Source organism: Lathyrus oleraceus, chromosome 4, assembly GCF_024323335.1.
Source record: "Lathyrus oleraceus cultivar Zhongwan6 chromosome 4, CAAS_Psat_ZW6_1.0, whole genome shotgun sequence".
Taxonomy (NCBI): domain Eukaryota; kingdom Viridiplantae; phylum Streptophyta; class Magnoliopsida; order Fabales; family Fabaceae; genus Lathyrus; species Lathyrus oleraceus.
The window spans coordinates 61,358,665-61,376,775 of NC_066582.1; the positions used below are offsets into that span (position 1 = coordinate 61,358,665).

The window sequence follows — 18,111 nt, forward strand, 5'->3', positions numbered from 1 at the left end:
CTTATTTGTTTGGCGCTTCCTCAATGAAGTTTTCTGTTGCTTCTCCCCAGGAGTCAGCTTGTGTCTCTCCAATGGATTTATTTTCCTTTGGAATTCTTTTCCCCAGTGTGAGTCCTTCACTCCCCAGTGAGTTCTCCAGTCTGTTTTCTGTATTTCCTAATCAGAGTCGTGTCTTGTTCACGCTGTATCAGTTTTGTTTATCCCCAACTAGAGTCTTGTTAGAGTCTCTGTTCCTGGTGAGTGTATTACTCCGATGGATCGTCTTTTCTTCTGTGTGAATCATATTCCCCACAGAATTTGTGTCTTTTGCATGCATACATTTACATCATGAGGTCTCTTAGGGACCAAAATTTGTCTCATTACTGTTATTTAAGCCCATTCTACCGCGTCGAGATGAAGATTTCTAAACTTCACTTCTCCGGCTAGAATGACCTTAAATAGGGGCATCTGTAAGACCCCAATTTTGGGCCCTAAGATCCCTCATGGCCCATATCATATCATATCATGGCCTCAAGGATCACTGCATGCCCTAGTTTTCCTCCTAGTGGGTAGGTTGCCTTGTGAGTTGATTCTTGATCACCAAGCATACTTTGCATTTGTATATCTTTGCCTTTCATATGTTTACTAACCAAAAAGTACAAAAATATTGTCATTCTAACCTTGTTGCTTGCAGTTGAAGCAATCATCAGTAATTAGGTCAAAGACAGTCAACAGTCAGTCAAAGCAGTGGATGGTGGCCATTCTTGCAGAATTTGGGCACCATGATCAATAATCAAGAGTTCATATGACTTGGGACATCATTTGAAGTCAAGTTCTCAAGGAATCAGGGTTTGGAATTCAGCAGAAGTGCTTCAATCATCCAAAACCCTAGAAAAGTCAAACTTGGTCAACTATGGATTTAATCAGTGATTTGATGGATAGAATTGATTTGAAGGAGCTCATTCATGCTTATATAAGCCTCATCTATCATGTCAAACCTCATCATGGAAGAATTTGAAGTAAAATCAGAAATTTCCCAAAATAGAAAGTGGACCTGTAATTTCAACTGCCAAAAATGGAAACTTCTTGATCTTAAACTTACATCATGATACAAGCTTCAAATGAATTTTTGCCCAACATGAAAGTTGAAGATCTTGTTCTCCCATTTTCAAAAAGTCCAAGAACTCTCAAATCCCATGTATGGTTGTCAAGATATGATCAATTCAATTTCAAAAATTTGTGAACTTCAACAAGCCATATCTCATGAACCACAAGGCCAAATTTGGTGGGGTTTTTTCCTACAAACCACATTTCACCTCCTCTTTCCAAAAATATAAATTTCATGAACCAAAACCTTGCCAATCAAAATGGCATTTTTTGACTTGTTCCATTTAAAATTCAAGTTTGACCAAATGTTGACTTTTCAAATTAAAGGTTTTCAACACATTTGGCCAATTGGGAATTGTTTGGAAGGCTATTTGCAACATGTTCCAAGCCCAAATTTGTGCTCATGCTACTATCATACCACCATTTTGGCCAAAGGTGCAAACTTGGTAATTTTTTGCAAATGGCTTCATAAGTAAAAACAATGTTTAGCATTTCATGAACAGACACAAAACAGCAGAAATAAGGGTCATTGGCAGCCTGTTTTGAAGCCCAAATTCGTGTACAACACCACACCTCCATATCCACTTGTGCAAGGTTAGCAAAAATGCAAATTGGTTTCTTTAAGTTAAGCAAGTTTAGCATGTCATTAAGTGATGCTAAACAGTGGTATATAAGTGAATTTTCTGCACAAACCAACCCTAGAATCACAGCCTCCAAGCACAGAAAAACTCTTTTCTCTCATTTTGCATTTTGCTCGATTTGAATTTTTCTGCTCAAAGCTTCAAAGACCACGAGCCATTCTTGCTTCCTTCATCACTTGGACAACCTTTGGAAGCATTTTGCATCATCAAACCTCAACTGAAGTGCAGCCTCTTGTTCTGTTTTCCTCAAGCTCCAACAATGGTGAAACGAGATTTGAAGAATTCCAAGCTTTGCTGAGCCAAATAACTTCAAGCATTCATTATCTCAAAGCATTGTGTTCATCTGTTTTTGCCTGCATCATCAAAACAACACCTGCTCCACACTTTTCTTCAAAATCAAGTAAGATCTCGACCCTCTCTATTTCAAAAATCATGCTATGTTTAGGGTAGATTTCTTGATGCTGATTCCAATGAACCTTGAACCATTGAAAATGATCAACTATGCTGTGAGAAATATGGATTTCATTTTTATGCTTGAATTTGTTTTCCATCGATTTGCTTGGATGTTGTTGATTCAATGAAAACTATTGTTAGAATATGCATGCCTGAGGTTTGCTGATCCCATTGGTGTGTTTGATTTTTGATTCTGGGCATTTCGAAATTTTTGATTATATGAAGATGATGAAGATCATACTGTTACATGATAAACCCTAGTTAGTTTCCAGAATTTGCATGAACTGTGTTGTTTGCTAATGTTTGATGCTGCATGAACATTCCTCTATTATTGCCATGCTGCTTATGTGATGTTTGTTGGAAATTCATTTTTGACGTTGATAAACCATGAACACATGCTGTTGATGAAGCAAAACCCTAGCCATTTTTTCCAGAAACACGATTGGTTACTTGGTTTATTTTGTTCTGCTTGTTCACTATTCCATTGGGCAACAGCCAATCACAACATTTCGTGGCCCTTGCTGAAACTCTGCGTTTTGCTTAATGAGGCGGGTATTTACCACATTGCCATTGGTCAACCTTGTTTGACCACCATTTCATGTTATGTTGCTCATGTTGCTACAATTTGTTCACCATCTTTCCAAATTCATATTTCACTCGTTTCAACTCCAAAAATCATGGAATTTTTTGCATTGTGTCCTGTTAAATGTCTACTTTTTTATCATGATTTTTATTGAATTTTTGGTTGGCTGGATTTTAGTTGGCTTTAGGGTTCTTAACATGTATGCCTATTTGATACCTTTTGCCAAAACCCTTGTGAAATAATGATGTTGCATCCAATGATTCTGAAATTTTTTGTGGTTATTCTACACTCATCCATCTTCATTTTGATGTAAAGTTTGTGCATTTATCATATGTGGTTAGTGAGACATGAATTTTTGAAGTAGGGTGTGACAATTTGTGTCACACCAATGATGTGCATATTCATGATTTTTGTTCACATGCTTCCTGGCTTCCAAATAATGTGAAATTTTGCATGATTGTTCTCTCATATGTCTAGTTTGTGTATGAATTTTCCTGGATTTATTTGAGCCATTTCTGATTTGTTTGGAATTTTTCTTCCCTGCCTAGTCAATTGTTGACTTTATGTGATACATGTTGCCAAATCCTTTGGTAAATCCTCATGCCTTATTGTATGATCATGAAATTTCACATGTGCATACTAGACATCTTGAGCTTTGCAATGGTGTTGATCCCATCCATTTCTCATCTGTTTTCATTTTGTTATGATTTTTTGAAGATGACACATGTTTTGTTGACCTCTTTGTGCACACTTGAAATTGTGTTGACTTCCTGATTTTAATTGACCATCTTCCCATGATCCAATTGAGCTGAAATTTCATATGCATGCTATGTTATGGATTGTGATTGAGTATGAATTATTTCATAATTTTTGGAATTGTTTTTGATTGCTTTTGAGGTTGGTCTTGCTGTTGACCTTTTGTGTGCTCCCTTTTGCCATGCCTTACCTTCTTTGGTCTATAAAATGATGATGATGCATGATATGAGTTTGAATCCAATTGTGCTTGCTTCTCAAATGATTGATTTTGATTTTGATTGAATATGGTTTGCTGTTTTGGATTTCTTATTTGTTTTTGACCCTAGGCTTGCCCTAGTGGTCTTTTGGACTTATGTTGAGTTCATTTGTTTCAGGTTAAGCATAGTGCTTCAAAGAAACCATGCCAATTTGTTTGAGCTTTGGTTATATATTATGTGCTAACCTTTGTTTTGTAGGTGATATGACTCATATGAGTTTGGTCTTGTGCTTTGGCACATCTGTTTACTGTTAACTGTTTGTTCCCTTTCTTTCTGATTTAATTGTGGAACTGTGAACTGATTTGTTTGATTTTTCTCAGGTACCCTTTAGTTGCTTTATTTGCTTGCTTTGCTATTTAGCAATTGCTTTTGAGGTATAATTACTTCTTCTTCATGTAGTCTGGAGACCCGACTTGTTATTTGGCCGGGCAAACTGTCTGAAGTCCTCCTTAAGAGGCAATGCTTGTGTGTGTTTAAAATTGTCCCAAGCAGGAAAAGTCCTTCAAGTAAGGCAATTGGTAGATCAAAGGGATAAGTAGCCTATCCCCTACTATTCAGTGAGTCCTCTCCTTGCTCCCATTACATGGTTGAAGCATTGAGATAAAAACCCAAGATCTATCGAGTCAATAATGTGGAAAGAGCTCCATCTTTCTGAGCTCCCACACTTTCTTAAATGCTCTCCCTGATCAGGGATAGAAGCAATGAGGCACACCCCTCATTCTCCTTTTCATCTGCTTCACCTTAGCCTCTCAATGGCAAGGTTAAGAGCGATATTTACCTATTACAGTGGACTTTCATAGTCAAACCCTCTTGTATGAGCCTCCTTGTTTGGATATAGAGTGTGCTGTTTGATATTCATTGATTGATTGATTGCTTCATATGCACATGTTTGCTTGTATGCTTCATACATTTATTATCATCATCAATTGCCATTAATGCATGATCATCTCATTTGTCTTTGTGATGCTATCATTGTTGCTTACCCATTGAGGACAATTGTAACTCCATTGCTTTGGCATTTGCTCCTATGATATGGAAGGATAGAGTGTAAGACCTCATTGGTCACTCATATCTTCTGTTGCTTTGTTTGTTTGTTTGTGAGGATACAGTTATAAGTCCCTGTAAGTTGGCATCTGTTGTCCTGTGATCACAATTTGGTTTGTTTGATTGTATGTGAGGAAGCAATTATAAGTCCCTGTAAGTTGGCATCTGCTTTTCCTGTGATCATAAGTTGGTTTATCTGTTTGTATGTGAGGTTGCAGTTATAAGTCCCTGTAAGTTGGCATCTGCTTTCCTGTGATCATAATTTGATCTGTTTGATTTGTTTATGTGAGGTTGCAATTATAAGTCCCTGTAAGTTGGCATTTGCTTTCCTGTGATCATGTGTTGCTTTTGTTCTTGTATGTGAGGATCCATTGTAAGTCCCAGTAATGTGGCATTGGTTTTTCCTATGAGCATCTGTGGAGTTAATCTAAGTCCAGATAGATTGGCAGTTGACTTCCATATTTCATCTTCGTTTTCTTTTGAGGAGATTAGTGTAAGACCATTGAGTGGCATCTGATATCCAGTTTTATTTTAGGAGATTGGTATAAGACCAGTGATTGGCATCCGATATCCGCTTTTCTTTTCTTTCTTGTTTGTTTGTTATTATCCATTGCTCATTCCAAAGGACACACTTGAATCATCTTCTATATGATTTCAAGAAGTGAACCTTCTAAGAAGTTTTACTACCCATCTTCATCCATTCATCCCCATTATGTCCTAAACCTTTTCACACTTTACCTTTCAAACTTGATATAAGTGTTGTGCAAACTTCTTCATGTTTTCAAATCTAAAAACCTGGACTCAAGTCCTTGACCTTTTTTTCAAACTTCATTTCATAATACTTCTTTGAATTAATATTAATCATACTTCGACTCCATTTTCATAATCACAATCAATTAACTTCACTCATTCACTTGTTTTGGCTTTGTCCATTATTAATCTTTTCATACATGAGCTATAGGTTTGATTTATCTTAGTGGTTGATGTTAATCTCACCTTCTGTCTTTAATGATTGAATTGTAAGTCTTCCTTGCCTATTATAGGGTTAACCCCTCCCTGGCAAGTTGAAGCTGTTCTCACATGGTGGACTTTGTTGTTTGTATAAGGTTGAGTTTTCTCCCATGGATAACGTAAGACCTTAGGGTTTGTGTTTAAAATTGAACCCAACCAACTTTTGGAAATCTTTTAGCCGAACTACGGCGTTTTGATCCTTACCTTTGATGGAAGGTACGTAGGCAGCGGGTTTATCCGTTCAAACCCAATAAAAAATGTATATTCTTTTCTCATCATCCCAATCATGTTTGCACAATCCTTATGTCATAACAAATAACAATCTTTTACAACAAGTGTGAAAAGGGCTCCCTAGGAGTACCTAGGACGTAGTGGGTGCCTAACACCTTCCCATTGCGTAATTTACCCCTTACCCAGACTCTCTGATCTTTTTATTAGTTTTCTACGTGTAAAACTTCTTAGGCTTTTGTTCGCTTTTTAGCCAATCCTTTGGATAAATAAAAGTGCGGTGGCGACTCGAAATTTCATTGTATCTCTTGCTTATGATTTAATCAATAGATCATATAGCGACGAATACACCGCTACATCTTCCTCAGATACTCACAATATAGTAAGGCATATATGGTATATAACAAGAGGATACTATTGTCGAGGAGCTCGTTCATGTATCTCTTGATGAGTCTTTTCCGAAAAATGTTGGGAAAGGTATGTATTTTCATGATATAGGTGTGTCTTCACATGACATTCACAAGGAAGCCGATAAAGGAATTGATCAACGTCAAACGGATGAAAATGAGAAAGTAGAAGATGATGATCAAGAAGAGGAAAAGAATGAGAGTCTGACTGTAGTGGATAATGAAGGTGAGAAAAACAAGAAAGGGGGGGTTTGAATTGTTTGGAAAAATAAGCGCTTTTCAAAATGAAAATCACACAAGGATTTTATACTGGTTCGCTTATAACACAAAGCTACTCCAGTCCACCCGGCCAAGGTGATTTCGCCTTCAACAAGGACTTAATCCACTAATCTTGAAAGATTACAAATAACGTCTAAGATACAAAATCTCTTAGCCCTCTCAAGTATACAGACTACACAGAGTCACTTGAGGAAATCAACAAACAATAGAAGAAGGATTTATGTAAACTAGAGTGCTTCTAAGAAAGCAAGTATTACAAAATTAAGAACAAGAGTTTTTCACGTAATAAGCAAAAGCTTCGTGAAGATAGAGAGCAAGAGTGTTTTTCTTGTTGATGTTTCAGTATGATTTTTCCTCGTATCTGTGTTACTGAAAATTGATTTTCAATCCTTTATATAGATCAGTTGAAGTAGTAGTTGAAACTGGTGGATATTGAGATGAAGTTACGCCATCACATAATTAGCTAATGCAGGATGACTTTTTCTTCTTGAAATGACTTCTTACCACAAGTAGTATTTTCTTTATTGAGATTGGAGATTAACGTCTCTTTCTCAAATAGGAAATCCATTTGAAAATCTTTACTTGTCTTCAACGTTACTCTTTCATGATTAGCAAATCCATAATCAGAGTATTTGTGTTTTGGAGAACCTTGGAATCTTGCTTCTGATGTTGATCTAAATAGATTCTTCAGAAAGCGTTGTTCAGAGTCAGAGGTTCTAGGACTTACTTCCTGTTAAGATGCTTCTGATACTTGTTGTTTAGTTCAGAGTTTGACTTTCTTGAACTTGTTTCTTCTTCAGAGCTTCTGATCATTTGATAATATACTTCTGATCTGGTACTCTATCTGATGATGTCATCAGAGTCCTGCACACTTAGAAACTTTTCGTTAGGGTGCCATTTTTGGTTTCATCCTTTGTTATCATCAAAATCAAGGAATCTGTTTGTATCACAATTTTTGTTCTTACAATCTCCCCCTTTTTGATGATGACAAAACAACTTTAATTAGCAGATGAAACATGAATAAAAAAAGATCAGATAGACAGAAGCTCCCCCTGAGATAGTACTAGGGAGTTCAGAGGTTCTGAAGTTCTTACCAGAGTTTCTTAAGTAAAGAGGTTTCTGAGATTTTCTGCAATTTCTTAAGTCCAAGTTAGATAATTTTGTTTATATATATATAAAAAAAAATGTTGCAGAATGCTTGATGGTTTTAGACAATATTTTCATCAGAGCTAATAATTACTTTCTCCCCCTTTTTGTCACAATCAAAAAGACATAGTAAAAATAAGTAAAGAGAAAAAAAATAGATAAAGAGAAAAACTTAAAATTCATAGATAGAAGCACAAAGGCAACAAACAAAACATTAGGTTCAAAAGAACAAGAAAAACATCAGAGTCAAAAGAAGACAAAAGCAAAACAATAGGCAAGCAAAAATAAATCCTAAGTGCCTAAGGGTTCGGAGGCGGAGGCATTCTCTGAAGCAGCATAGCAAGCATGTTCTGGATGTTTTCGTTGACAGTATCTTGCTTGTCCATTCTGGCCCGGAGTTCATTCTGATCTTGCTTGAGTTCTTTCAGAGTCTGAAGAACCGTAGGAATCACAGAAGAGGACTCCCCCAGAGTCAGAGCCTGCTGAGCTTCAGCTTCTGCAGCAGCTTGTGCTTCTGCATCTGCCAGAGCCTTTGCTTCATCTTCCTTTTCCCTTAGGATTTCAGCTTCCTTAGCAAGTCTTTCTTCTTCTAGCCTTTTTGCCTCTTCTTCAGCTTCCTTGGCCAATCGCTCTTCCTCTAGCCTTCTGGCTTCAGCCTCTCTGGCAAGTCTCTCCTGGAGTCTTGCCTCAGCATTTCTGATGTAGTCATTTCTGACTTGTTCAGATATGCTCTTCAGCCTAAAGGACTCAGATGTCATCCAGCCAATGACTCTGTTCCAGTGTGTCCTTACAGATTCAGGATCATCACTGATTTCAGAGTTAGTGACCAGAGAATCAACCTTTTGAGCTGAAGCCTCTGCAATCATAAAGATGGCTTCCTTAAGGGTAGGTTTAGAAAGCTCAGGTTCAGGTTCTGGTTCAGAGGTGTGAGGTGGAGAGTTTGGAGGGCTGAGATTTAAAGTGAGAGGTTCTGGTTCAATTTCTGGTTCAGGTTGAGGTTCAGAAGATTGGGATGAAGCGTAAAGAGGGTTTAAGTCTAAGGGTTCAGATTCTGCTTCAGGTGCAGCGGGAATTTTTGGTGGGGTGATATCAGAGGTGTGGGGATCAGATGGTTGAATTTCAGAGGGTTGAGTTTCAGAGGGGATGGTGGTTGTTTGTTGTAGTGGTGAAGTTATTTCAGGTTCTGTGGTTTGTGTTTGTTGTGAAGCAAGTCTATGAGCGTAAAGTGTGGCTATAGTTGGGGATTCAGGGTCAGAAAATGCATGGTCAGAAGAGACAGAAACATAAGGTGGTGATTCTGGCATTGAGGATGATGAAGATGAAGTGCTTTGGTGGGTTTGTGCAGGTTTAGAGGGAGGTATGAAGGTGCGGGCTATATTTAGAACTGGTGTAGGTTTGGAGGTTCTGGTGATTGAGGGTGTAATGTCAGAGGTGGTATAAATGGGTTGTGAAGAGAGAGGGTAAGAGGAAGCCATCAAAAATTCAGAGGTAGCAGGAGGAACAGACTTACCAGTAGAAAATTGCAGAGGAGCTGAAGATCCGCTTCCAGAAGCTCCTTCAAGTCTGGCCTTCTTTGCTGGTGGTGCTATCTTCTTTTCAGAAATACCTCTCTTGTATCTGACTAAATCTTCCTCAGAGTCCAGACAGTCATCGAGGCTGAAATCAGAGACATCAACACCTTCTTCCAGCAGACGATGAAGATAGAGGGCAACAGCGTCTCTGGGTTCGTTCTTGAAGAATCTGGCAAGGCCATGAGGCATCTTCCTCTGATCTTTCAAACTATCCCAGGATATATCCAGAGTTGGCTTGACTTGTATTTTCTTGATTATCCCCATACTCTTGAGGTTTCTGGCATTCAGAGGCGTTCCCACATCAATTGCCAGATCATCCATCAACTTGGTCTTTTCCAGCTCATCTACCAGTCCATGCTCAATGAAGACGTCAGATAGCAATCTTCCCAGAGGAATGTAGGATCTGGGCTTCATGTTATTCCTGGTTTCTCTGACTGAATCTCTCAGATATCTGAAGAGGAGAGCAGGGAGGTTGATCTTCACACCTTTCTGGATGCAGTACAAAATGCATTTCTGGTCTGCATTAATGTAATCAGAAGAGTTGGAGGCTGGACGATGGTGGATAGTTCCAAGAATAATCTTCAGCCACACTCTGAGGTTCTGGTGTAGCTCCTTGTTCTTAGATGGGTTTCCTTCAACATTTGGTTTGAAGATTGTTGGGTTTATCACATCTGTTATGCGCTTTGACCTAGGAGGAATGTTGTAGATCCTTTTTCCTCCACTACTTTCCATATTCAACAGAGAGGCAATGGATCCTTCTGTGATAACTATCTTCACTCCCAGAACAAATGAGACGATGAAGTTGTCATCTGCATCTGCATGTCTCCAGAACTCCTTGACCAGAAGTGGGTAAATTGGACCATACAACCTTTGGAAATAGTTCTCCCACCCTTGTTGACGCAGTTCTCCAGTTACATCAACGCCATTTCTTCTTAGGTTGTCGAAATCAACCAACGATTCGCACAACACATCCAAACCTTCAAAGGGGGTTGAAAGGTTAATGTGGCGTTCACGGTCAAGAACGTGAGGTTCTTTGTAAACAGGGGTTATGGTGACGCCAGTAACCGTTGGTGTTTGAGTGTTTGAGGTTTGGGGATTAGAACTTGATTCCATCTGTTGAGAGAAGTTAAAAACTTCTTGTTGTTGAGCATCCATGAAGAAGAAGATGAAGATTGAAGAAGAACTTGCAGAGAATGCTTCGAAAGAGGGTTTAGGGTTTTAGAGTGAGTGAGAGTGATAAGTGTGAAAAGTGAGAGAAAGTGTTTTTATACCCTAAGTTCAAACACATGCAAAACGACACACATTCCAGCGTTAGCACAAAAATCAAAATAGCACGTTTGGGGGGAAAAATGATTACAGCTAATAAATGAATGTCTAATCCCAACAGTACGCACACTGCTCTAGGAGATTTCAAACGTTCTGACCTTTGATTTCTTTTGACAGCTGTCTAGAAGTTCTAGGGTTAGACGTTTGGAGTTCCACGTGTTGATGTATCTGATCTTCAGGAATACCAAAGGGTTGGTTTCTGAAGATTTCTAACTCAGATATCTTCTTAACTTGGTAGAAGTATCAGAGTCAGAGGCAGAAGTACATATGTTTACATCAGAGTCACATTTTACATTTTCAGAGCCATATTTCACTCAGGGCAATTTTTAATGTTCAGATGTTCTAAGATAAAAAGAAATCTATCTTCAGCTAGAGGCTTAGTAAAAATATCTGCCCATTGATGTTTTGTATCAATGAACTTCAATGTTACTATCCCTTTCTGAACATAGTCTCTGATAAAATGATGTTTTATTTCTATGTGTTTGGCTCTGGAATGTAGAATGGGATTCTTACTTAAACAAATAGCAGCAGTATTATCACAAAAGATAGGAATGTTACTCTCAAAGATTTGTAGATCTTCTAGCTGATGCTTCATCCAGAGCATCTGAGTTGTGCACAGTGACGCTGAGATATATTCTGCTTCTGCAGTTGATAGAGCAATAGTTGACTGTCTTTTGCTAGCCCAGGAGATTAGATTGTTTCCCAGAAGCTGGCAATTCCCAGATGTGCTTTTTCGTTCTATTCTATCTCCTGCATAATCTGCATCACAATAACCCGAGAGTCTATACTCTGATGTTTTCTCATACATCAGGCCCAGGTTAGGAGTTCCTTTCAGATACTTAAGAATTCTTTTAACTGCTGTTAAATGAGATTCTCTAGGATCTGATTGGAATCTGGCACAAAGACAGACACTAAAGAGAATATCAGGACGAGTAGCAGTCAGATAGAGGAGAGAGCCTATCATACCTCGATAGAGCTTCTGACAAACCTTGTTGCTTACCTCTTCCTTCTCCAGAATGCAAGTTGGGTGCATGGGAGTTTTTGCAGAGTTGCATTCAGTCATGTCAAACTTCTTCAGAACATCTTTAATATATTTACTTTGATGGACGTACGTGACTTCTGGAGTTTGATTAATTTGAATTCCCAGAAAGAACTTTAGTTCTTGCATTAAACTCATCTCAAATTCTGCCTGCACTAACTTAGAAAATTCTTGGCAAACAGAGATATTAGCAGAACCAAAAATAATATCATCAACATAAATCTGGCATATCATGAGATCATTATTAAGGTTTTTACAGAAGAGTGTAGAATCAACTTTCCCTCTGATAAAATTTTGTTCCAGAAGAAAATTGCTTAAACGTTCATACCAAGCTCTGGGAGCTTATTTAAGTCCATATAAGGATTTCTTAAGTTTAAAAACATGTTCTGGAAAGTTTGAATTTTCAAAACCTGGAGGTTGATTGACAAACACTTCTTCTGAAATATAACCATTAAAAATGCACTCTTGACATCCATTTGGTATAATTTGATAGAATGATTAATAGCAAAAGATACAAGAAGACGAATAGATTCTAACCTCGCGACTGGAGCAAAAGTTTCATTATAATCAATACCTTCTTGTTGACTATAACCTTGAGCTACCAGTCGTGCTTTGTTTCTGACAACTTCTCCTTTCTCGTTCAGCTTGTTTCTGAAAACCCATCTGGTTCCAATGACATGAGTGCCTCTGGGTTTAGGAACAAGATCCCAGACATCATTCTTGGAGAATTGATCTAATTCTTCTTGCATGGCTGCCACCCAATCGTTATCTTGAAGAGCTTCATCACAGGACGTGGGCTCAATCAGAGACACTAGTCCCAGAGGAATATCTTCAGAAGTTCTGAAGGTAGATCTGGTTCTAACAGGTTCATCTTTGTTTCCCAAAATCAAATCTTCAGATACGTTAATACGACTTTTAACTTTCCTTGGAATTTCTGGAGATTTAATTTCTTCAGAGTCTTGAGTGACAGTTGCTTCTGGAGTTTTCTCAGATTCTACAAGAGTGATTTCCAAATCTGCAAACTTTTCAACTAGCTTTGACTTTTCAGGGTCAAGCTTATCATCAAATCTGACATGAATTGATTCCTCCACAATTTTGGTTTCTGTGTTGTATACTCTATAGCCTTTAGAGCGTTCTGAGTATCCTAACATAATACCTTTCTGTGCTTTGGAATCAAACTTGTTCAGATGTTCTTTAGTATTTAATATAAAACAAGAGCATCCAAAAGGATGAAAATATGAGATGTTGGGTTTTCTTCCTTTACACAATTCATAGGGAGTCTTTTCTAGAATAGGTCTTATAGAGATTCTATTCTGAATGTAACACGCTGTATTTACAGCTTCTGCCCAAAAGTGCTTTGCTACATTATTTTCATTGATCATGGTTCTGGCCATCTCTTGGAGTGTCCTATTCTTCCTCTCTACAACTCCATTTTGTTGTGGAGTTCTAGGGCAGGAGAAATCATGGGATATTCCATTAGAATCAAATAATTCTTCAAAATCTTTATTTTCAAATTCTCCACCATGATCACTTCTGACTTTAATAATTTTAGAGTCAAATTCTTTTTGCACTTTGGAACAGAAACTGGTGAATACAGAGTGAGACTCACTCTTGTGCTTTAGGAATTTTACCCATGTCCAGCGACTGTAATCATCAACAATGACTAGTCCATACTTCTTTCCATTAACTGATGCTGTTTTCACAGGACCAAATAAGTCAATGTGAAGAAGCTCCAGAGGCTTAGAGGTAGAAACAACATTTTTCTTTTTAAAAGATGTTTTTGAAAATTTTCCTTTCTGACAAGCTTCACACAGAGCATCTGAAGAAAACTTCAGTTTAGGTAGGCCTCTGACTAACTCGAGTTTAGTTAGCTGAGAAAGTTTCCTCATGCTAATGTGGCCCAAGCGTCTATGCCATACCCATTGCTCTTCGTGAACTGACATTAGACATTTAACATTTTGATCTTTTAAATCAGAAAGATTTATTTTGTAAATGTTGTTTTTCCTCTTGCCTGTGAAAAGGACAGAGCCATCGTTCTGATTAATGGCTTTACATGTTTTTTGATTGAAGATTACATCATAACCGTTATCACTTAATTGACTTATGGATAACAAGTTATGCATTAATCCTTCTACATAAAGAACATCAGATATAGAGGGAAGAGTACCATTACCAATAGTTCCGGAGCCTCTGATCCTTCCTTTCTGATCTCCTCCGAAACCTACGAATCCAGCATCTTTAAGTTCCAGGCTTTGGAACATAGACTTTCTTCCCGTCATGTGTCGCGAGCATCCAGAGTCCAGGTACCATGACTGGTGTCTGAACTTTGCTGCATAGGATATCTCTTCAGATTCTTCATCTGAGCTGCTGGATGTGATAGCCATAAGTGCTACGTTGGCCTGTTCATCAGAGTCAGATTCTGATGATCCAGATTCACTATCGTCCCAGGTGGCCATCAGTCCTTTCTTTGTTCTGAAGGTGTTTTTCTTGAAGCTTTCTTTCCTAGGGTTGTCTTTCTTCAACTTGGGGCATTCATTTCTGTAATGACCTGTTTCTTTACATTCATAACAGGTAATATCTTTGTTAGCTTTACCTTTTGAAGTTGACTCTGATCGATCCCCTCTAGGTCTTGGTCTTCTGAAGTTGTTGTTCCTCTTTTTCCAGAGTTGCTTAACTCTTCTGGTTAGTAGGGACAACTCTTCTTCATCATCAGAGTCTTCAGGTTCAGAGTCGTCAGTATCTTCAGTTTCTGCCTGGAGAGCTTTGGTTCTGTCAGGTTTCCGTCTTTCAGATCTGGACTTTAGCGCTACGGACTTGTTCCTTTTCTGAGGTTCATCCTCCTCTAGTTCTATCTCATGACTTCTGAGAGAACTAACAAGTTCTTCAAGGCTGATATTGTTCAGATCCTTTGACAGCTTCAGAGCAGTAACCATAGGTCTCCATTTCTTTGGCAGACTTCTGACTATCTTCTTAACATGATCTGCAGTCGTGTATCCTTTGTCTAGCACTTTAAGACCTGCAATAAGAGTTTGAAATCTAGAAAACATAGCCTCTATAGCTTCGTCATCTTCCATTTTGAAGGCTTCATATTTTTGGATAAGCGCCAGAGCCTTCGTCTCCTTGACTTGGGAGTTTCCTTCATGGGTCATCTTCAGAGAGTCAAGTATATCTTTGGCTGTCTCTCTGTTGGTGATCTTTTCATATTCGTTGTATGATATAGCATTTAGAAGTATTGTTCTGGCCTTGTGGTGCCTTTTGAAGACACGTTTCTGATCTTCTGACATCTTACTTCTGGGAACTTCAGCTCCATTTAAGACTGGAGGTGTGTATCCATCTGTGACAATGTCCCAGAGGTCAGCGTCATAACCAAGAAAGAAACTTTCGATTCTATCTTTCCAGTAATCAAATTTTTCTCCATCAAAAACAGGAGGCTTGGCATTGTAAGAATCTCTTTCATTTGAGTGGGCCATTGTTTTTCTCGTACTGGATCTCTCTACACGGTTAAGTGTTTGATTAGAAAATCAATAACAGAGCCGGAGCTCTGATACCAATTGAAGGTGAGAAAAACAAGAAAGGGGGGGTTTGAATTGTTTGGAAAAATAAGCGCTTTTCAAAATGAAAATCACACAAGGATTTTATATTGGTTCGCTTATAACACAAAGCTACTCCAGTCCACCCGGCCAAGGTGATTTCGCCTTCAACAAGGACTTAATCCACTAATCTTGAAAGATTACAAACAACGTCTAAGATACAAAATCTCTTAGCCCTCTCAAGTATACAGACTACACAGAGTCACTTGAGGAAATCAACAAACAATAGAAGAAGGATTTATGTAAACTAGAGTGCTTCTAAGAAAGCAAGTATTACAAAATTAAGAACAAGAGTTTTTCACGTAATAAGCAAAAGCTTCGTGAAGATAGAGAGCAAGAGTGTTTTTCTTGTTGATGTTTCAGTATGATTTTTCCTCGTATCTGTGTTACTGAAAATTGATTTTCAATCCTTTATATAGATCAGTTGAAGTAGTAGTTGAAACTGGTGGATATTGAGATGAAGTTACGCCATCACATAATTAGCTAATGCAGGATGACTTTTTCTTCTTGAAATGACTTCTTACCACAAGTAGTATTTTCTTTATTGAGATTGGAGATTAACGTCTCTTTCTCAAATAGGAAATCCATTTGAAAATCTTTACTTGTCTTCAACGTTACTCTTTCATGATTAGCAAATCCATAATCAGAGTATTTGTGTTTTGGAGAACCTTGGAATCTTGCTTCTGATGTTGATCTAAATAGATTCTTCAGAAAGCGTTGTTCAGAGTCAGAGGTTCTAGGACTTACTTCCTGTTAAGATGCTTCTGATACTTGTTGTTTAGTTCAGAGTTTGACTTTCTTGAACTTGTTTCTTCTTCAGAGCTTCTGATCATTTGATAATATACTTCTGATCTGGTACTCTATCTGATGATGTCATCAGAGTCCTGCACACTTAGAAACTTTTCGTTAGGGTGCCATTTTTGGTTTCATCCTTTGTTATCATCAAAATCAAGGAATCTGTTTGTATCACAATTTTTGTTCTTACAGATAACATTCCTTTGACTTGGATAACATCCAAAGATCACCCTATTGATAATATTCTTGGAGATATCACAAGAGGCATTACAACATGCTTTAAGATAAGTAACTTTTGTTATCACTTCACTTTTGTGTCACAAGTTGAGCCTAAAAATGCTAAAGATGCATTACTTGATGATCATTGGATCGTGGAAATGCAAGATGAGCTAAATCAATTTAAAAGGAATGACGTTTGGGACGTTGTCCCGTGTCCAAAATATCATCAAGTAATTGGCACAAGATGGGTTTTTAGGAATAAGCTTGATGAAGATGGAGTGATAACCCGAAATAAGGCTCGACTAGTAACTCAATGGTATAACCAAGATGAGGGTGTTGACTATGAGGAAACTTATGCTCCGGTCGCCCGACTTGAGGTCATACACCTTCTTCTTGCCTTTGATTGCTCTAAGATTTTCAAATTATTTCAAATGGACGTGAAAAGTGTGTTTCTAAATGGTTACATTAATGAATAGGTATATGTTGCTCAACCTCCCAGTTTTGAAAATCACGAGTATCCCAATCATGTTTTCAAATTAAAACATGTTTTGTATGGTCTCAAACAAGCACCTCAGGCTTGGTATGAGCGATTAAGAAAGTTTTTTATTAATCAAGGATACTTAAGGGGAAAGGTTGACACTAATATTTTTATTAAGCGCCATTGAAATAATACTCTTCTTGTTCAAGCATATGTTAATGACATTATTTTTGGATCTACTAATATGCAACTTGCCAAAGAATTTTCTAAGCTTATGCAGGGAGAGTTTGAAATGAGCCTCATGGGAGAGTTAAATTACTTCCTAGGTCTTCAAATCAAATAACTTAATGAAGGCACATTTATTTGTCGAACCAAGTATTGCAAGAACTTGCTAAAGAGATTTGGCATGGTTGATGCAAAGTCAATTGACACTCCGATGGCTATAAATAGTAACTTGGAAAGAAACGAAAATGGTAAGGATGTGGAAGTAAAGAAATATAGAGGTATGATCGGTTCTCTTCTATATCTCACTGCATCTATGCCAGATATCATGTTTAGTGTCTGTATGTGTGCCCGATATCAATCAGCTCCTAAGTAATCCCATCTCAAAGTCGTCAAATGCATTTTTAGGTATCTTCATGGTACTTCAAATTATGGGCTTTGGTATTCCAAAGGAAGTAATTATAGCTTATTTGGTTACAGCGATTCCGATTTTGCCGGTTGAAAATCAGATAGGAAAAGTACTAGTGGAACTTGTCACATATTTTCAAATTCCTAGTTAGTTGACATAGCAAGAAACAAGTTTCGGTTACGTTATCAACTATCGAGGCAGAATACGTAGTGGCTGGTGGTTGTTCTGCTCAAATTTTGTGGCTTAAACAAAAATTACTTGATTTTGATATAAAACTAAACCATATTCCAATTATGTGTGACAACACTAGTGTCATTAACCTAACTAAAAAACCGGTACTACATTCTCGCACTAAGGATATTGAGATTCATCATCATTTCCTTCATGATCATGATGAAAAAGGTGATGCCGTTTTTAAGCATGTTGATAGTAAATATTAACTTGCCGATATTTTTACAAAATCACTTGCGACCGAACCCTTCTTAAACATTCGACGAGAATTAGGGATTCTTGACATCTAAAGACTTGCCTAAATATTATGTTAATGCACTTTGAATATACCTTGTTCATC

The 18,111-nt window shown here is 37.8% G+C and overlaps 1 protein-coding gene across 1 annotated transcript in view; it reads left to right on the forward strand.

Moving 5' to 3' along the window:
- LOC127136021 (uncharacterized) overlaps positions 1–16,907 on the forward strand; it is a 37,995-nt gene extending 21,088 nt beyond the window's left edge. The window contains exon 2 of the mRNA XM_051062628.1: positions 16,405–16,907. Coding sequence (XP_050918585.1) covers positions 16,405–16,907 — 503 coding nt within the window. The remainder of the gene's footprint in view (positions 1–16,404) is intronic.
- Positions 16,908–18,111: the final 1,204 nt, after the last annotated feature.